The sequence below is a fragment of the Puntigrus tetrazona genome, chromosome 5 (genome assembly GCF_018831695.1).
Source record: "Puntigrus tetrazona isolate hp1 chromosome 5, ASM1883169v1, whole genome shotgun sequence".
In the NCBI taxonomy this organism is placed as follows: Eukaryota; Metazoa; Chordata; class Actinopteri; order Cypriniformes; family Cyprinidae; genus Puntigrus; species Puntigrus tetrazona.
The window spans coordinates 3,677,018-3,699,461 of record NC_056703.1 but is presented as its reverse complement, the minus strand read 5'-3'; the positions used below and the strand labels follow the sequence as shown (position 1 = coordinate 3,699,461).

Here is a 22,444-nt window from a genome sequence, read left to right as displayed (position 1 = left end):
ATAATAATAATTAGTAGTAGTATTGTTATATAGCAATATTGATGCTTAATTTTTGGTCAGACTGTGCAGCCTCACAAATAAGCATGGGGAAAATATTTATATGTATTAATATTATTATTATTACTACTACCGTTATCATCATCATCATTATCATTATCATTATTAATGTTGTTTTTGTGGCTGTATAGTCCTATAGTCCCATTTATACCAAATTGTTTTGGCCAACAAAGAAATAAATTGAAAGACGAATCAAATTTTTCCCAAACTGCAAGGAGGTTCTCAAACTTTCGATTCGTCCCAAGTTTCCGGCCGCTTCTTGAACTAACACAGAACTTTTGTATCTCTTTTAGACTCGTCTTGCACTCTTTGAACAAAACTGCAGCGGCAGCTATTTGCAGCAACAAGCAAAATCTGTTCCAACACAAGCCTCTATTCACAGAACCAGCATCCATCAAAGGACTGGGGGAACAACAGAGGATCCCATCCTTCCAGCCCGTTCAGAAGTACTGCAAGAAAAAAAAACTAATCAAAGGCCTCAGCGACATCCAAGGCCCGGTGGTTTCAGTCGACGCAGGATGGAGCGGCCAGTGCCAAAGTGACCGTATCAAAAGCCCCCGGGGCCCTGAGCCACCCCCTATAGTGATCAAACAGGGACCATCCCCAAAGAGAACGGAGGGGGTGTGGGACCGAAGAAAGACACAGACTGATAGAGAGAGAGAGAGAGAGAGAGAGAATGAGGCCCAGGGACGAGAAAGAGACTCAAGGCAAACAGTGAGGGGTAGAGCACAAAGACAGCGGTTGCCCGGGAGAGAGCAGCTCGCAGCAGAAACTATGTCCAGATCGAGCCGCTGGCCGCTGGGCCGGACCGAGTGAGGTGAGCCCTTACTGAGCCCCGGAGGTCACGGAAAACAAAGGAGCAGAGCGCTGGAAAAACAGCTGGCCAGAGCAGATCACAAACGAATCGGGAGGAAGGCATGAGAAGAAAGATCAAAAAGGGGGAGGGACGGAGCGACATAAAAGGAGGAAATGTTTATAAAAAAAGCTTTCTTTAAATGAAAAGTAGCGAAAAACTCGAAACAGACTTTTGCTTCGTTTATGCAATAGAAATAAAGCAATAGGTAAACGCAAAAATGGAATATCAACCCGTGACTTGAGAACAGCCGAGTAAAACAACGGGCAGCCACTGGAGGAAAACAAGATATTTTACGAAACTACGAAAGGTCAAAAACACAGAGTAAGGTCAAGTGTGGCTTTTAAATCGGCAAATTGAGAATTAGCATTACACCACTAGAGAAAACACACACACACACACACACACACACACACACACACACACACACACACACACACGATTAACCATTTGACATTTTTAAAAGAAAGAAATGTTGGTATTATGTCTTATGACATGTGCATGTATACACAAGAAAAATTTTAAGTTTATATATTAAATATATTTATATTTGCTCTCAATTATAAAAATATATACATGATAAGATAAATGCTGTATGTGTATTCATATAGACATAATAAATATACACAGTGCACACGCATATTATGTAAACGAAAACTTATTTTGAATGTGATTAAACATTTGACAACACTAGTATTCTGGCCGCATATTAGTCTGACTATATAATAATAATATTAATAATTAATATTAACACAAAATAAGAAATATGACTTTTTTCATTGGAAAAAAAAATTACAAAACATACGTACAAGTGAAGAGTTTATTTGCTAAAACATAACCATTTTGTTATATTTCTTTGCGTGTTTTATTGCGTTAGCTTTTTTGTTGAACTTTTCGAGTGTAAAATAAAGTTGGCACTTAAAACAAGATGGCAGAGGAGAACATGAAGAACATGAAGCGTCTCGGCACATGTGCATCCACTCATACGGGTGAGGTGAGTAAACAAAGCTTACGGGAAACACACACCACAATAACACACACACACTCACACACTCACACACACACACACACACACACACACACACACACACACACACACACCATCACACAGATGTAACGCAGATTTTCGCCTCACGAGAAATGACAGAAATAGTAATTAAGTTCAACTATCTGGCCGTAATAAAAAAAAAGTTATACATATATATACATATATACACCTATATATACACCTATATATACTATATATATATATACTATATATATATATATATATATATATATATATATATATATATATATATATATATATATATATATATATATATATATATATATATATATATATATATATATATATACACATACATATATATATATATATATATATATATATACACATCACATATATATATATATATATATATATATATATATATATATATATATATATATATTATGTGTGTATGTATATATGTATATATATGTATATGTGTATATATGTATATGTATGCATGTATATATGTATCTATACATCTATATATCTCAAAACACCTGCTACTGTTTGCATTTTCTATATGGGTTGCTTTTCATTTATTCTAATTTAAACAGAACTGCTTTATGTTGGTCCGACTTGATTTCATGATTTCAATCAGACTAAAGCGTTTCAATGGCATTTCAAGGGCAAGTTATTGCTTCAGCCCGACTGAAACTGGGCTTTTAAAGGGCATGTAAATGCACTGCTTCAAAAGGAAACGGTGACTCAAATCCCAGAGTTAAAGATGAAAAGAAACCAAGCGGTCGACAAGAAAGGTCAACATGAGCCGGAGCAGATACAATTCACAACCCTCGACCAACACGGATCCTTCGAGAAACAGGCCTATTATTCTTAAGGACTGTGGAAGGTCTTCTGGGGTTAGCGGTGGGCTGGACGCGGTCGCTCGACTGAATTCCACCAAACATTTGTACAGCAGCAATGAGAGCAGGCTACACAAACAGCGCTTTGTTCGAACCCAGAATGCTACAGAACCCTCTGCCAAAGGTAAGCCAAGTATGTCTGCTTGGCAAACACAGAGAGCACCGAGAGGTCTGGGGAAGAGAAGAGCTTCCAATGCTCAAGAGTTAAACATCAATCTTCTCAACAATGTTCACATACATGAGCGCAGGAAGGATCAGAGGGGGCCGGTTTCTAAAGGCGGGCTAATGGTCAACTACCTCTGAAGGCGATACGGCGGGAAAATGGCTTTTTCAACTCTAAAGCTAATTTACTCGCTGTAATGAGCAACTCGTTTTCTGGATTCTAGTCCGCGAGGTTGAAAGCAATTACGGCCCGCTCGTGGACAAATCGATCTTTTGAACCGGCTCTTGATAATGACTCGCTCGAATCGACTTGCGATTCGAGAGCATTGACGCTGAGAGATAAAGAGAGTCGATTGTCACGGTTTTACTCTCAAACCTCACTGCGCTGAACAACGACAAACCGGATTTATGCATCTTTCTCGCAACAACTTTTTCAATAAGACGAGTGAGTCCGCTATAAACGAGTCCCATGTCTTTGATGGTCATTCACCCGAGGAATGCTGTGATCCCTCACAAAAGCAATGAAAGATATCTTTCTCAGAACTTATTTGCTTGCAAAAAATACAAATTACAAGAAATAAAAAAAATATATATTCTTGACAATTCAATCTAGTCAAACTAGTCGATCAAAAAGCACTATATGCGCTTTTGAATCATTCAAAAGAATCGGTTCATAAGAGTCATTTGTTCACGAATCAATCATCACGGCTCGCACTGTTCATTGTTGCTACCCTGTAAACACTAATAAAACAATATCTGATGAAACCGTTTTTTAATTTTTTTGCATTTGTGATCATTTGCATAGAGTTGCACTTAACCTTGATTCTATAGAACAGGTAACAAAGAAAAGCTTATGATCTTCCAAACCATGGAGCCACTACATCACCTCTGTGTCTAGAGGCCTTCACCACACACCGCATCCAACCAAGTCATCCAAAAGAAAGCACAAGACTCTAAACGTCACATGAGCGCCTCTCCAGACGCCAAACGCTTCATCCTTATTTTATTCATATGAAAACACGTGAAGCCATTAATAAAGCCCGAGGGACAACCCGAAGCTGAAATCAACCATCTGTGTCTCACTTTCACACACACACACCTCCTGACATCTCACGTCACCCTCACCCTCAGCGTATCTGACAGATGTTTGCATTTAGCCCCCAGACAGCAGCATTTAAGCGAGCGATGCTCAGCAGAAGACACACAGCCACGTTCTACCAACATACTGTACCTCAGAATTTAATAATATGCTAATAACTGCATTGACGAACAATAAAAAGTAACGCTGCTAGGCGGCAAAACCAACTAATTAAGAAGCCGGTGATGAGCTTGACACCAGTGCACCAAATGCAAACTACTAGCATTTCAACATGACACACAAATAAGTTCAAAAAACTGAAAAAAAGAAATACTCAGATTAATTGCATGCAAAATAAAAGTTTTAGTGTGTAGTGCTTGTGTGCATTTACAAACGCATGCAAGTATATATTTAATAAAAAATGCTGTTTATATATGAAATAGATTCATAAATAATATATTAAGAAATATCTGAATGCATATACACATGTAAGCGTTTTCATGTATAATGCATGGGCGTGTATTTATATATGCACATAATAAATTAACTCCGAACACATGATCATGATTAATCATTTGACGGCACTTACATAAAAAGTTTGTGCCGCAGAAATATTGTGCAGAAATTCATGTTTCCTATTGAGCGTTGAGAAACACCCGGTCAGGTGGGTTTGGGAGATAATAGGCAATTATAGGAGAGATTTATTTGGTCACATGACTTGATGCAAAGTCACCTGCGCAAAAAAAATAAAAATTATTGTGTGACCATAACGATTTGTGCATATCATCTTAATGCAATATCTATCAAAAACATGAATGAAAACCAGCAAATAGTAACTTAAAAATAATCTAAAACACCTATAGAAAAATACTGAGATACTCATCACCTACTGTCCTCATGATTAGCGCCACGCAAGAAGTGTGAAAATAAAACCACGCTTATACGACTAGACCCAGAACAGAGCGTCTATTGTAGTCGCCGTCATCCTGGACCCCTTCCTTATATTTTCCTCCCAGGCCTCACGTCTCTATCAGCGTCTGTACAGAAGACTCTGTTCATACTCAAACAAAGAAAGTGAGAAGCAACCATCCTCGGCATCTCAGGCATCCTGATATCGGCTCAGTGGCCTGCGCACCTTCATCTTCTCTGCACATTTTCTCCTGGGATAGGTGACGCGTTCAGCCTAGTCTAGTTAACTAGCTAGCTGCAAACTAGCTAAAAAATTTGTTACTTGGAAAAAAAACTAAAAAATGGAAAACTTATAAAAAAATATATATACACAAAAATCAACCAAAAATCAACCAAGAAATATTGAAAACTTGGTATATATATATATATATATATATATATATATATATATATATATATATATATATATATATATATATATATATATTATTTTTTTTTTTTTTTTTTTTTTTTTGGAAAAAAAATAAGTATGTTAAGTATGCAACTATAGAATTACCACAAATTAATTCAAGCACTTTACTATAGTATGGTTCAAAAATGATAGCATTTACAAATAATTTAGTATTTTTTTTATGTGGAGATTACTGTGGTGTTTTTAACAGCCGTTCGGACTCTCATTCCGACGGCACCCATTGACTGCAGGCCGACTGACCGGATTGGAGAAACCAAACCTGTTCTTATGAAGAACCTCACTCGCCTTCATCTAGAATTGGTTCTGTTTGGGATATCTGATCAATTCCAGCGGATGAAAGTGTTAAAGCGCCCCTATTGTGCCATGTTTAAGGCTCCCGATATCGTTTCGAAAGCCACCCAGAACAGGTTCGATTCTCAAAGCAGTTCTGAAGAACCCCTGATTTCCGCGAGCCCCCTCTGCTCTGATTGGCCACGTCGGAAACGACAGCCGTGTATTCTGAAGGCTCGGGGGAAACGTAAGCATGTATTATTCATCGGTCCAAACCAACTGGGCGCTCAAGCGTCTTTCAAGAGCAAGGCGTTAGAGAAGCAAGCGACGTGATTGCGGGCGGGGTCAAGTTGTTCGCGACCGGCCAATGCAAAACGTAGGCGGGAATTATGCAAATGTGTTTCCCTGTGATACCGGAAATGGGATTCGAACGTCTCGTTTGGGCGACGTAGAGTCGATTCGTTACTTTGCATGAAAGACGTTTGGGGCCACTTTAAAGCAAAAGCAAACAGCACAAATCCAGGCTCTTCCCCGTCTCTTATCGGAGGCTGATCTCCGAGAGCGGCACATACCATTCGCTCGGGTCCATCCTGTGAGCTCTCCGCTTGGCAAGCGAGGCCCTCTCAGCCGCTTTGATGTGCTGATGGTCCGGCGGCTCGCTCTGCAGCTGCTGATAGCATCAGAGCAGGCCTCTCCTGGGCCCGCGTGCCACGCTATGATAACGGGAGGGTTGATAAGAGGAAACACAAGCTGTCATGAGCGACACGTCGGGTTGGATGCCAAGCCGCCAAATCAGAGGGACGACGAGTAAAACACGGGTAGGAAGACGGCACGAAACGCCAATTCCTGGGCATATTTTCGCTTGAAAGCTATGCAATATGTCGGAGAAAATGCTTCATTTGACCGTATAGTGAAAGAGTATCTGGTGACACTGATGTGCATCAAAATGCTATAACTGGACCGTACAGTGAAAGAGTTCATTTATTATCATAATAATTATTATTATTTACATTTTTTATTTTACTGCAGTATTTGTATACTTTACATTAACATTAATTAATGTAGTTGTCACTAATGTTTTGAATCAGGTTTTATTTACGATTTATAGTTATAATAAATATGATAAATTCGCATGCACGCAAGGATTTAGGTTCGATTCTCAAACCATTCGGTTTTCGTTTTTATTTCAGCATTATTTGTGCAGTTGGTTTTCAATACCGTTTTGACTTATTTATTGTTTCTAATTATTATTATTTATATTACAGTTTTCACATACATTTTTTATATTTATTTATTTATGCGAGGAGATTTTTATTTTAGTTTCTAATTTTTATTTATGTTAAGTTTCTAATTACGCTAGAGACGAAAAATTAACTAATTACATTTTAATAAAAAATGCAAATTAAAAAAAAAATCATTTATGTTAAGTTTCTAATTACACTAGAGAAGAAAAATTACTAATTACATTTTAATAAAAAATGTACATTAAAAAAATATTTTTAAGTTTATAATTACAGTAGAGAGGAAAAATAACTAATTACATTAATAAAAAATGTAAATTAATTTTATGTTAAGTTTTTAATTACACTAGAGAAGAAAAATTAACTAATTACATTTTAATAAAACATGAAAAATTAAAAAAATATTTTTAAGTTTATAATTACAGTAGAGAGGAAAAATAACTAATTACATTAATAAAAATGTAAATTAATTTTATGTTAAGTTTCTAATTACACTAGAGAAGAAAAAATTACTAATTACATTTTAATAAAAAATGCAAATTAAAAAAATATTTTTAAGTTTATAATTACAGTAGAGAGGAAAAATAACTAATTACATTAATAAAAAAATGTGAATTAATTTTATGTTAAGTTTTTAATTACACTAGAGAAGAAAAAATCACTAATTACATTTTAATAAAAAATGTAAATTAATTTTATGTGAAGTTTTTAATTACACTAGAGAAGAAAAATTAACTAATTACATTTTAATAAAAAATGCAAATTAAAAAAATATATTTTCATTTATGTTAAGTTTCCCATCTAACGTTTATATTTTATTTAATCTATCTCGATCGACAAAAAAAGGTTTCATAATTTTCGTTACAATAATACATCCGTCACACCTTTCATTGGATCAGATCTTTAAATATAGGCTAGAAGTTGTTGTCAAATAAATGTCACTGGTTCGTGGGATCATCTAGAAACCGGCTCTGAGCTTCACCTGCAAGCATGGAGACAAACAAGAAACCACGAGGAGAAAGACCAGCTTAAACCTCACTCCAGAGACTTCCTACCCAACAGCCGAACCTAAAAGCAATAAATGCAATCAGTTCTGCCCTCTAAAAGTCTAAAATATGGATTCGAGTGAAGTCGCAATCTACCACGAGACCTGAATATCCTTACAAATGATGCTTATGTGTTAGCTCTAAACAAGTTAGGCCTTTACAGAAACATTTAAAGTGGAGACAGAAGGATAGACAAATATATGGGCGATGATATAATGGAATAACTGACACGCTAAAAAAATAATAAATAAATCAAAATACACCGACTAATGCTTCCAAACACACAGAGTGAACATCTGGAGCAACAAGAAGCACGTCACTGATGCTCCAATGAAAAAGTAGCATGATTTTATTTCATTTATGATTGAAAGGGCTTCTTAAATGAGGGAAAGAAATAGGACGGGACATGACTTTGCCCATTGGGAATCGATCGGATCGTCTGTTTGTTGTTGTTTGCTAATTGCATGCCATCAGAGAAAAAATGTCGTTGTTGCAGGAAGTTCGTGTTTTTGATTAAAGCTTATTGCAATAAACACAGCGATACTCCACGCGGGTTGTACAGCAACAACGTATGAACGAGAATAATAGGCGACGACATTCAAACGCTGAAATTGCACGGCCGAGGCGAAGATGAGGAAACCGCAAAGGTATAATTCACAAATAACAGAATCATCATCATCATCATCATCATCATCATGTGCGGTCTGGATCATCAGGATCGGTCGGGACAGTAAAGAAATCAAATATAGGGGTTCAAATCCTGCCGAAAGAAGCTGTAAGGAGTGTTAAATACATACACTCAGTCAAAGGCAGCACAGGAAACAGTGAGAGAGGGATTTTTACAACCTTTACAAAGTGTTGCATCAACAAACAGCAGATCTCCAACGCATTGAGAGTCCTGTGAGCCCCATTCACGGCAGACGCACACTGAACGATCGTGTCTGGAGCGCTCTGAAGAAACCCGCAGCAGTAATCCACGGTCGCCAAATATTTACACGTTGCACTGAAATTTCATTCATTTAAATTAAATTTTAAAAAATGTATTAAATGTTCATTAAAAAAAACGTTATATTTAAAAGAAAATATTAAAAACGTAAATGAAAATTAACAAAGGAATTCCTATTTTCACAGCCAGCATCTGATTACAAACATATTTTAATTTCTGTGAGCAATATCAAATCATATGAAGTTTGCAGCAATAGGCTAATATTGAAATTATGTCCAATAATTATTGTCAGGATGTGGTCAATAAAAAAAAAAAAAAAAAAAAAAGTATTTAGACATTTAAGTAGAAAAGAGAGAGACACTATTTTTGTACTCTAAATTATAAATATTGTGATCAGTGACAATATTTTTTTTTTTAATGGAAAAAAAGTATTTTAAATTGATCAAATGTGAAAGATATTTGATTAGATTTTTATTTAATATTACAGTAGCCTTTAAAGATCTAAATATTACGATATATAAATGCAAATATCAAAGTAAAATTTTTATCATTTAAATAGAAACAGAATATTTTAATTTCAAACTTTATATTAATGTATTTTTAAATGTATTAATAAACGCGTTACATATTTAAACATTATATTAACAATTGATGATTTGATATAGTTTAAGTTAAAAATAACATGAACATATTTCATCATACATTTTATAAATTAATAAAACTTATTTTAGTTAAAAAAAAAAAAAAAACAATGAATAGATTTGATTTTAAACACTGTAATATTATTAGATTATTCTTATTAAGAATAAACAAATGAAATTGATAAAAATTGCTCGACACACATTTATTATACAATACGGTCTACACTTTTATTTCACTTTTTATTTACAGAACCCCGAAAAAGATCAGTCAATAAATTCACGGTGGTTTTAAAGAAAAAAGGAACATCTCCGCAATAATATTATGCAGCACAGCTCCTTTCAACACTGATAGGAAACGACAAATACGCATATTAGATTCATTTCTAAAGGACTGTGTGACACTGAAGAATACAGTAATGGTTTGTACTGTATCATGCTACTTTTTTCATGGGGAACTGCATCGCAGCCTTGTTTGTTTATTTCAAACAGGAGACCCAAGTCACTTACTAGTACTACTGGTACTGATACTAGTACTACTACTGGTACTGGTACTACTAGTACTGGTACTACTAGTACTGGTACTGATACTACTACTGGTACTGATACTACTACTGGTACTGATACTACTACTGGTGGTACTGATACTGATACTACTACTGGTGGTACTGGTACTGGTACTACTACTGGTGGTACTGGTACTGGTACTACTACTGGTGGTACTAGTACTGGTACTACTACTGGTGGTACTAGTACTGGTACTACTACTGGTGGTACTAGTACTGGTACTACTACTGGTACTACTAGTACTGGTACTACTACTGGTGCACTAGCACTGGTACTACCACTGGTGGTACTAGTGCTGGTACTACCACCGGCTACTACTAGTGCTGGTACTACTACTGGCACTGGCACTACCACTGGCACCGATACTGGCACTACCACTGGCACTACTACTGGCTGGCACCACCACTGGTACTACTACTGGTGGTACTAGTACCGGCTGGTACTACTAGTGGTACTAGTACTGGTACTACTACTGGTGGTACTAGCACTGGCACTACCACCGTACTAGCACTAGCACCGGTGGTGGTACCAGTGGTGGTACTAGTACACTACTGGCACTGGGCTACTACTAGCTACTGGCACCACTACTACTGGCACCACCAGCACTGGGCTACCAGTGCTGGCACTAGCACCGGTACCACCACTGGTACTACTAGCACTGGTACCACTACTGGCACTACCACTGGCACTACCACTGGCACCACTAGCACCTGGTACTACTAGCACTGGCACCACCAGCACTGGCACTGGCACCTACCAGCACTGGCACCACAGCACCTGGCACACCACTGGTGGTACTAGTGCCTGGCACTACTACCGGTACTACCAGTACTGGCACTGGCACTGGTGCTACCACTGGTGCCGGTGCCAGCACCGGCACTACCACTGGTGGTACTAGCACTGGCACTACCACTGGCACCAGCACCGGTACCTACTAGCACTGGCACCACTAGCACTGGCACTACTAGCACTGGTACTAGCACTACTAGTACTGGTACTACTAGCACTGGTACTAGCACCGGCACTACTAGCACTGGTACTACTACTACTGGTACTACTACTGGTACTACTAGTACTGGTACTACTAGTACTGGTACTACTAGTACTGGTACTACTAGTACTGGTACTACTACTGGTACTACTAGTACTGGTACTACTAGTACTGGTACTACTACTGGTACTAATACTGGTACTACTACTGGTACTGATACTAGTACTACTACTGGTACTGGTACTACTACTGGTACTACTACTGGTACTACTACTACTACTACTACTACACAGAAAGCCCTTCTTGTCTTGCATGCATTATAAGCAGAATATGGTTGCGCACACTTCAAAGAGCAGCATGCACACACAACACTGTTCCTGTATAAACTTTACAAGGCACAGAGTCAACTCTGTTCCACCTGTTGTGTACTTTAGGAACGCCCAGCGGATTAACCCCATCTGATAAAAACCCCACACTCCAGCTTCTCAGGTCCGCTTGAGACTTTCTTCAAATTCCAGTGCGTGTGTGTGTGTGTGTGTGTGTGAGTGAGTGTGCAGGCAAAACGAGAGAAGCCACAACAAACACAACACCGGGAGAAAATCAAGGCCGATTTGTATCACATTCGGGGTTTGCGTAACAGAACGAAACGACCCGACGGCCAAATTTAATTCTCCCGAACACCTCCACCTTTATTTGCGCAGGGGTGGATTTCGCCGCAGGCCTGAGATTACATCACCGGCCGTTTGTGGTGCAGCTTTATCAGTCAGGCATTGCTCAGCCAGCTCTTTGAAGAGCCGCGGGGGCCTTTGATCTGAGCGTGCTCAGTGGCCGATCCTATCGGCTCCGGCGGCACATTTGTGCTCAACCCAGAACCAGATTCCAGAGCCACCTCTCTCTCTCTCTCTCTCTCTCTCTCTCTCAGGTCTGACGGGTTATGTGTAATGAGGTAAAAGGAGAGGGAAGGGCCTCCGCGCAGGCAGTAAATCCAGAGAAAACCTCTGCATGCGTGTGAAAAATACCACATAAATAGACAAGGTGTTGAAAGTCATCTCAACTCTACATGGAGCTGCCTGAGGGCAGCACGAGACAAAAACACAACAAAAGAGCGTCTGTCTTAATACGAATGACTCGCTTAATAAGAGAACTAGTATGTTCAAATGAAATCTAATTAAAAAATACAAATGCGGAAAATAAAGCTGCAACCGCTATTAAAAGGTATTGAATACATCATTATGTTACGATATTCTAAACATTTTTTAAAAATGTAAAAGTGTGTTTAAATATTAGCTTTTCTTTATTTAAATAGAAAAATTATATAATTCATATTTTAAACATTATAATACTTCATTTATATTTTAAGCTAAAAATAAAATATGAATAATATGATTTGCAATACAGTTTGAACTAAAAATAATATTAATGAAATTTGGTAGCATTTCAGAAATAATTATAATTAATTTACATAGAACAGAAATAATTCCAATATTTAAAAAATATTGAGATATATAAATAAATAACTATAAATAAATAACTATATATATATATATATATATATATATATATATATATATATATATATATATATATATATATATATATATATATATATATATAAATATATATATAAATAAATATATAAATATAAATATAAACAAATATATAAATATAAATATATAAATATAAATATAAATATATATACACACACACACATACACATATATACATACATACACACACACACACACACACACACACACACACACACACACACACACACACACACACACACACACACACACATCTAGGTCTCCCACCTACTAAAAAAAAAAAAAATCATAATAATAATCCTTGGGGGGAATTCTGGTCAAGTACAGATAAATCTAGCTCCTTTATACAGCACAGAGCAGTTGAGAACATTAAGCAAAGAGACAACTTTGCCGCTTGGACCAGACAAGCTAATCTTTCAAAGCTGGAAGCCTCTATACCGAAGGGACGCTGAATATCTCATTAAAAGAGAGCCAGGAGACGCTCGTCAGGCATTGTAGTCTATTTCAGAAACCGCAGAGAATCAACGCCTCGGACGAGACGCGTGTCTTCATCCGTCTACGACAAGATGAACACCTGGTGACCACCAAAAACAACAGGGGAGCAATTATACAGAAGCCATGTGGAGCGAACAAAGGAGAAGACAGAAATGATGATCCACCTCAGACAGGGGAGGACTTTCCTAATATAACACAGACACAAATACATACTTTCATAACTGGGTTACGAGCAGAACTTATCTGCAACTCAGTTGGCTTCTTCTTTAGATGCATTACAGCCAGTTCACACGCAAACGCATCACACACTGGGATTTAAACATCATCTGAAAGACAATAATAAATGATCTTTCCACCGATGCGTGGTTTGTTAGAATAGGGCAATATATAGCCGACTATCGGAAAATCTTTTTGAAATATACATGCGAACTTATGACTGCTTTTGTGCCGCAGGGTCACTAAACCAAGACACGAGGCAATCACGACGAACGCTCGTTTTGAGAATTGTAACGATCTTCGATCTTATGTAATTCTCGGCTGGGGTGTATTCCGGTATACTTTGAACCCGTGTTCTTGAACTCGAGAAGAAGGTGGCAAATGTGATAAGCCGAGACCTGGTCTTAAACCTCGAGGCTTTCGTGACTTGGTAAATATTAGTGAAGCTTGGATTTCATTGCAGTCGCTTGTTTGCTTGACTAGAATGAGTACAGTCTTCAGACTATCGCTGAACCAGAAGGCAAGGTTAATCAAAAACCAATGAGCAACACAAGGATGACGGCTTTCGTAAATGTGCCATGCACCAATAAAAGGTAAAACTGTAAGGGAAACTTATATTCTCTTTGTGCATGAGGCCAATAATATTCCTGCTGTCGCTCAACGACTGCAAACCATTAAACACAAGAAAATTATTATACCGTACAACTTTGTTTAAAAATACAGTCTGTAAGCCTTTTGAAAGGCTGCATTTATTTAATAAAAATACAGTAAGATCAAATATCATTGCAGTTTTTAAAATGCATTTTTTTATTTATATTTTTAATATTTTTTAATTTAAACCTGTGATTTCATTTATTCCTTGAAAAAAAAATAAATAAATTCAGGATTGTGCAATTTAAATGACTTATCAAAATAAAAATATTAATAGATAGAAAATACATTAAAGCAAATATTATTGCAGTTAAAATATTGCATTTAAATATATTATATAAAATAAATATAAAATATATAATATATAAAAATAATATATTTATTTATAAAATACTGACCATAAAATGTTGAAGGGTAATGTGTGTGGGAGGAAGAAAAAATATAGCCACAACTAAAAAAAAAAAAATTATTATTCAAATATTCATTCATTCATACTAAAAGAACTTTTTAACTTAAAACCATAAATGATCAATCGTGTGAAAAACGTCAACCACGAACACAAAATATCAACTAATTCAACCGTTTTCCATCACGACCTAGACTTGACTTTGAAAATCCCGAACGAAAAGTTGAGCCCAGGTCATGACGGAAAAGTTTTGAATCCGTTTTTTAAGCTGCAGGGTTGAAGTCATATTGCGGATTACTGAAGTCTGAAATTAAATCTCCTCCCCAAGACTTGAAGTCTAGAACTTTTCTGAGACCCCCTCGTCTACGCAACGGTAAAGAGTCCCTGGAGAGCGAAGAGGAAGAGGAAACATGCGCCGAGGAAAACCTTCAAGTCCAGGCTAACTGGTTAAACAGAGCGGAGAGTCGGGCGATGACGGAGCGTCCGATGCCGTGATAAAGTACAAGGCAGAGAGAGAGAGAGAGAGAGAAAGCCACAGACCGATAGAAACAATGGCTCTGCGTTTTGGACTTCAGCCGTTCGTCAGCACATTCCTGAACGACAACAAAGCATGCCTGAGCCTCTGTGTGCGCCCAGACCATTGTCATTTCAAAACCCTCCGCCCCCCTCCGCCGCTTTCGGAGAAGGAGAGACTAAATGAAGGCAATAGAGGCACGCCGGCCTTACCATTGAGTCAATGGCAGCTTATTTAAAAAGCCCCGTATTTAACAGGGCTTCTGGAGGCGTAACCACGGCAACAAGAATGACAAGCTGTGATAAGCTAATCAATCAGTCACCATCAGGACCGCTCTCTCGCCTCTCAAGTGAACATCCAGTCCTTGCGAGCGAGCTCTAATGGGCGAATCAATAGGAGAACTCGGTATTTTCTATTCATTTCTGCCTGTTTGCCTCTTCGCCCCCAAGTTTTACTTTCTCTTTGGCGTTACGAGAGGTTAGCGCATAGGTAGGATGCAAAGAATAAAGGCTCGAAACCAACAAAGTTACCGTTTGTCCATCCCCACCTAAAACAGCTTCCACTTTTCTACGTCACATTTATTTTCATAACTACGTGCCCAAAAAAAAAAAAGAAGGCGGAGCTATTATTCTCGCTGCGGTGTTGCTGCCAGCGCCATGTTCTGGAGACGCTGCGTTTCAATGCAAAACTACTTTGTGCTTCCAAAAGAGGACCAGAAGTCAGCGCTTAAGTAGTATTTAAAACACCGTTTTAGAACAACTTAACGCAAACATTAAAGCGCGCTCAGCGCATTTCACGTAAAGAAAGCACTTAAGTCATTATAATCATGTCTTCACCGGATGCAGCAAATGCCATTGTTTTGTGTCACGGCATCACGTCACGGTAAAGACTTTTCTGCAACACGGCATTCGGCCAATCACAACGCACCGGGTAGCTGGCCAATCAGAGCACACCTCGCTTTTTTCGAATTACAAGCTTTGTACAAATCGACCCATTTCCGACGGCGGGGCTTAATGCGCAGTGCGTGGAAAATAATTAGTTTTTCCCGAATCGTAAACCACGCGAACACCAGATAAACGAAACGGTGTTCTTTTTTAGCATCACTCGACCTCTTAAGAAAAACAAACATTTAAAAAAAAAAAAAAAAAAAAAAAAAAAGAAAAGTGCATCGGAGCGAGGCAGACGGTGGTAAAAGAAGAAAGAAGCAGACAAAAACAGTTTAATCTTTTCTACTCCGGCAGAGCAGCCTCAAATTACTTTGGCGAGGCTCTGAAAGGCCGACGGGTTAGCGGTTTGAGTAGATAGCTCTTAAAATACAGCTGCCGCCACAAAACCAATAAATGGAAAAGTAGTCGCGCAGCACTTTTAACCTTTTAAACCCACGGTTGTTGAATATTGCTACTGTTGCTGTGGACAGGGAGGGGCCCGTGTTTTTGGGTACCCGCTGTCTCGTGGAGGGCCGCTCTGGACTCCCATGGTTTCAGTCTGTGGGAAAAGCATGCAGACTCTTCAGGCCAAACCAAGCTCTCATTATGGTCCTAATTTAAGCGCACGGCTACAGCGAGCTTTGAGGAAAGACGCTGCGTATCAATCATGCCACAGATCTCGGGGCTGACTTTAACAGATTTTGTAAGATAAAACGACAAAAATATAACGGCCCTAAAGTGCAGTTTATGCATCTAGGAACGAGCCCAGACCTCAAATTCTCAACACCGCCAACGAGGGACGTTAGGGAATGGTAGTAGTGCTTGCTTATTCATTGACAATTTTACCATTTAGTGGGCTCTTAAAGCCGCGTGTAGGGCCAGCGATGTGGAAAACATGGCCGAAATGGAGTCATGAAAAATGGAATTTGAGTACATGAACACACCAACGTGACTTCTTCGGCATTTTACCGTTTCTTTAAGAGAAACTATATCATATCATTTACAAACTGAAACTTAAAGGTGTTCACAGGAACCCGTCAAAATAAAAGTTTGGTTTAACTTGAGGAAAGTAGATAACTAGATAGATAGATAGATAGATAGATAGATATTAGTAGTTTCTTAAAATTAAAACATTGTTTATTTACCAGTAAAATTGGAGGATGGGGTTTATATAATAATAATAATAATAATATATATATACAATAATAATAATAAATAATAATAATATATACACATATACAATAATAATATATACATATATATATATATATATAATAATATATATATATATATATATAATATATAATAATATATATATATATATATATATATATATATATATATATATATATATATATATATATATATATATATATATATATATATATATATTATGATTATTACTATATTTAATGAAACCATTATAAAAATATATATATATATATAAATGAGATAAATGTAATTTTGAAACCAAAAATTCCAATACATTGCATTTAAATTGTGTACATGTCATGATTGCAATTAATTAGTCAATTAATGTGGACTCATATGGTCACTTCACGTCCCTTCCTCGATTCCCGTCAGCATCCTAAAAGTCTAAAATCACATCCGCTGAGCTTCGCGGCACAGCAGCAAAAAGCAAGACGCCACAAGCAAAGACTCGCACCCCGACCGAAAACATTCCCCTCAAAATCAAACATTTTCCCAACTCCAACGCGTTTCTATTCGACTCCCACCAGCCACCGCAGACAGGTGAGATCGCGGTTACGTTCCTTAACGAGCGGAGCGTCTAAAAGCACCAGACCGGAGCGCTGCTTCTCCCGCAGGAAGTGATAAGGAGAGTCATCCATCAAGGTATTTTAGGTCAGTCATGTGTGGATGTGACACCAGGGTTCTGCCTGAGAGAACGTGGAGATGACAACATGTCATCACCTGCACCGGCGGCGCTCACACAGATCGTTTCACTCCACTTCTGTTTATATAAGAGACTTTCAGCGGTAACAGTCGTGAACCACAAACAATCGAGCTCTTGGTTACGACGACGCATGAGAGATAAATCTAAACCCGTCTGGTGTCACACAGAGACCAGTTGCTGTGACGGTCATTATCATCCTGAAAAATGAAAGACAGGTGCGACTTATGTCAACCACAACAGGCAAATGTGAATATATGTTAAGACTAATGCGGAGTTTGACATTTTTTAGTCCCATCAATAAAGGCTCAAGGCTAAACAATGTTTTTCCTAGCTCTCTTGCATAATATACACTTGTGTTTAACTTTTTTTTTTAAGTCTGAAGTCTATAGATATATATATATATATATATATATATATATATATATATATATATATATATATATATATATATATATATATATATTTTTTTTTTTTTATTAATTTTTTTATATTAATTACAAAAATATATATATAATTTTTTTAAATTAAAAAAACTAAATAAAAATATTTTTTTACAATTAAAAAATTAAATAATAATAATATTTTTATTATTTATATTATTATTATTTATTTATTATTTGTTTTTTAATTCTGCATAATTAATTTGCTCCGGTCATCAATGCACAACATACAATGTCAATATGAAGAAATATTTTAATAAGCTGATTTGGTGCATTTATTGTCAATGTGAAAAACAGCTGTACTCCTTAAAAAAAATTGTGTGCAACTTTTATTATTGTCAGTTCTGTTTTTCCAGGATACTCTGATGAACAGAAAACTGCATTTTTACTGTATAAAAGTATCATTTTAAATCACTGCACGGACCCCCATGCCTTTGAACGAACGTACGTAAACTTATAATCACTCCAAAACATTATTCAGCATTGCACAACAAACAGCCTGGTAACGTCGAAAGTCATAAAAGCGAAAAAACATGCACAACAAAAATGCACATCCTTAAGCAAGAAGCTGTCGTTTCTGTGTAACAAAGTAAAAAAATTGAGCAAAAAACACACGAAATAAAACAAGCAAATGCACTAAACCACAAAAACTCAGAGAATAAAGAACAAAGCTATGAAAACACGCAGCAGACCTTCATTGTTTGAGCGTGCAGCGTCGCACGTATGATGATCCGGGCCTGAACTTTAAAACAACCTGCAACCCCAAGACTTTGCATTGCACAAAAACAGTATTTCAGCCAATTAAACGCAGCCAGGCATCGGTATATAGGGCTAACGATAAACCACACCGGGGTTAAATACCGTAACCTTTCGGCCTCTGAACGACAAAAGCACTTCGATTTCTCTAATAAAACCCACAGCTCTGCTGGAGAAAAGGCCGGGAACGTAACACTATATTCAAAACACAATCAGCACGGCCTTTCCAAGAGGGAAACCGCAACTACAGAGCGTGAGAATTATTTTAAAAGACACCGATTTTCATGCAAAGGGAAGACAAAATTGAGGCAATCGAGGTTCTAGCCAAGGGGAACATTGGTTTTGCGTATTAGCCAAGAAAAGTCACTTCGCTTCCTGCCCCATAAGGTAGAGCATGTAGCAAATTGAGTTAATTTGTTTGCTTTGGCCTGGATGGTACTCCGGGCTCTGCTTTTCTTCTTTTTTTTCCACTCAAGGGAAAACTGACGAGGATGCAGCAGGGCTAGCTTTCTAAAACGCTTAATCGCGTTCTCGACAGCCAATTGAAAACTTGTTTAATATGAAGCGTGTTTTCGATGCAGGCAGGGACCCGGCCGCTATCCTCCGGGTCCTCGTTCTCCTCAGACGTCTTCAACAGAACCCTCGCGTCTCGAAGCCGAACCCAAGCACGACGCTTCTTGGGGAGCTGAGGGAAACGCAGGAACGCACGCGTGTGAAACCTTGCAACCTGAAGCCGAGCCCCTTCATCTCAGCGGGGTTTAAAGATGGAGCTAAACGCACGCACGACCTGCCTAAATATCTAACCCGCTAACTCTCTCGCTTCACCCCCACCGCGGAGAAAGCGACAGAAAGAAAAAAAAAACGATGATGATGAACGCACGCAACCGTAAACGCGCACAGGCGAATGATGCGGGACGGATGTAAAAAAAAAAAAAGCCTGCACTTTTCACTTTTCTGCACTAAACGCGCCTCTCGTCCCCTTTCTCATCAAACACAACTTCCCACGGCGCGCTCGCTCGACTCCGGGGGACAGACCGTTCCTCGTTCAGCGGCGCACGCTCTCCGCTTTCCCGGGAGGAGGGGGGAGAACGACTAACCTTCCACGGATCGCGCTCGCGCTCTTTGGAAACGTCGCAAAAGCCTGCTCGAACCGCGCGTGTGCGCGAGAGGAATAAATCGCACGTAGGTGCGCGTGCACGGTTTATCAACCCGCACGAGTCCAAGAAGATGCTGTTTGAGAAGAGAGGCGCCTGGACCCGAGCAAGACTCCTCACGAGCTTTAAACAACGACGAGGGCCACCGAAAGCACACCGTTAGGATTGCTGTTATTAACGTCTTTTAAGAGTAACCTCGGGTCATCATTTCTGCAGGATACTCGCTATGAAAAGATAATCGCACGCTTTAATATCTATTTGTATGGAAACAAACGTTGCAAGCGCATAAAAATATTTAAGAATTTATTTTTGCATTGAAATTGAATCCCAGGTTTGTAAATCCTGTTTTTATGCATCTTCGATCTTTCCAACACTGCAAAAAAATAAAAATAAACTACAAACCATCACAGACTCTATTGGCTTCCACTCCATATAGCATTTTAAACCCATCAACTTTTAACCATTAAAAATTTCTGTAATGCATTATTGGTTTAAACAAGCCACCAATAGAAGGCGACCGATTACGGGTTCCATTAAAACCAATGCAATTCCTATTAAAACCAGTCAAATTATTAGCATTTATTCTAACGCCGTCTACCGAGTTTTTTTTCCCCAGCAGTGATGGCAGGTATCGGAAAAGATCTGTTATTAAATCCGATAACCTTTGACATCCGTTCGCCGCTGTCACCCGCGCTACAAAGTTTCCACCGCGTTCCCCGCGCCGCCATTCGCGCAGGTCGAGCGTGCAACTAACTTTTTTTTTTCTTTTCGCGAGCAGGTTCGCGTGCGTTTTCGCGAGACGCGAGGAGCCATTTTGCGAGCGCGCGCGGCTCGCGCCGTCCTCCCCGCGCGGCGGAGCGCGACCCCGCACCCCCTCGAGCAGACAGAGAAAAACAAAGTTGCGGAGCGCGGACGCCCCGCGCAGAAAGCCTCGAGTCCCCCCATGCAAGTGCACCCACAGAGACGGAAACGTACTTGCACGATGTCGCCCTCCGCGCTGATCGTGGCTCCGGCTCTGGAGAAGCGCCCTTGCAAACCTGTCGTGTAAGTGGTATAATCACCATTCGGGCTCGACTCGAAAAGCACAACTTCCACAAAGGCAGTATCCTTGGCCAGGACGCTTCCCAAGACCCAAAACAACAGCAAGAGCACCGAATCGGCACCGCGATCGAACCCGCTCCTCGGTAAAATCATCATCTTGCCGGTTGGATCGGCGCCGATCGGAACATAATTTCCAAGGGTCTTCAGAAAAGTGTCGATTCAGAATCACATCGGAGAGGAGAGAGCGCGACCTCCCCGAAAACACACACCAAAAAAAAACGGGGAGGAGGGGGACAAACCGCGGCGGATGGTGCGACGCGAGAACAGCGATCGCGAAAAATAAAAGTTTGTCCTTGAGAAGAACGTCGTGGCTTATTTCACCATCGCAGCCCGGACTGTCGCGTCGCTCGCTGTGCCTCGCTGGCTGCTGCTCGCGCTCTCTGTACAAAGCGGATCTCCTTTGATCTGGGAACACGTGATTCCTTAATTTTTTTTTTTCCACAAAGGGTTAACCCCACCCACCGATCTTCCTGACCCTCTCCATTCTAGTGGTTGGGATTTCGACTCGGTTGCAAGCGACTCGGTTCGTTCGAATCGCTTGGGTGAAACGATTCATTCGGTGACTCCCGATGAACGAGTCGAGTCTTTCGAGTTATCTTTCTCTTATTGCGCTGTATTTAAATACGTGTCTAGCAAATATAGAAGATAATAAACATTTTATTTACACAGTAGAACAAGCGACTACGTTTTCAAAGAGGGGGTTAAAATGAACAAATTTACTTAATTTCTGTAAAAGAACCGTTTTTCATAGCATGACTATGAAGAACATTTTTTTAAATAAAAATAATATTTTTTACACTATGAAGAACTTTGAATGGTGTTTATTTAACATTTTATTTTATTTTAAAAAATACTAAAAAAGTTATTTTTAAGACTGTACGTCACTGTAGGTGCATATGGTAATTCGTACTTATTCATAACTCTTCTTACAGCCCTTAAGAAACACTTGAGCCAACTAGAGCTGCGTTGAAATTAAACGCAAGGATGAATCGTTCATTTAAAGGATTCGTTCGAAGGAACCGATTCGCGAGCGTCCGTTCCACTCCCCTGCTCCTCTCCGCGCTGAATCGTTAAGGAGGAGCCGCACTTTCGGGATGATTCATACGCAGAAATGTGCGTAGTAATAACTCTGAAGTTAATAGCAGAGATTGCCATTTCGTTTATACTATAGACATAAAA

General features: G+C 38.7%; 1 protein-coding gene across 1 annotated transcript in view; it reads right to left on the bottom strand.

Annotated features, from left to right (window-relative positions):
* znrf3 (zinc and ring finger 3) overlaps positions 1–21,874 on the bottom strand; it is a 70,321-nt gene extending 48,447 nt beyond the window's left edge. Inside the window, exon 1 of the mRNA XM_043239947.1 lies at positions 21,140–21,874. Coding sequence (XP_043095882.1) covers positions 21,140–21,361 — 222 coding nt within the window. The 5' untranslated portion in view covers positions 21,362–21,874. The remainder of the gene's footprint in view (positions 1–21,139) is intronic.
* Positions 21,875–22,444: the final 570 nt, after the last annotated feature.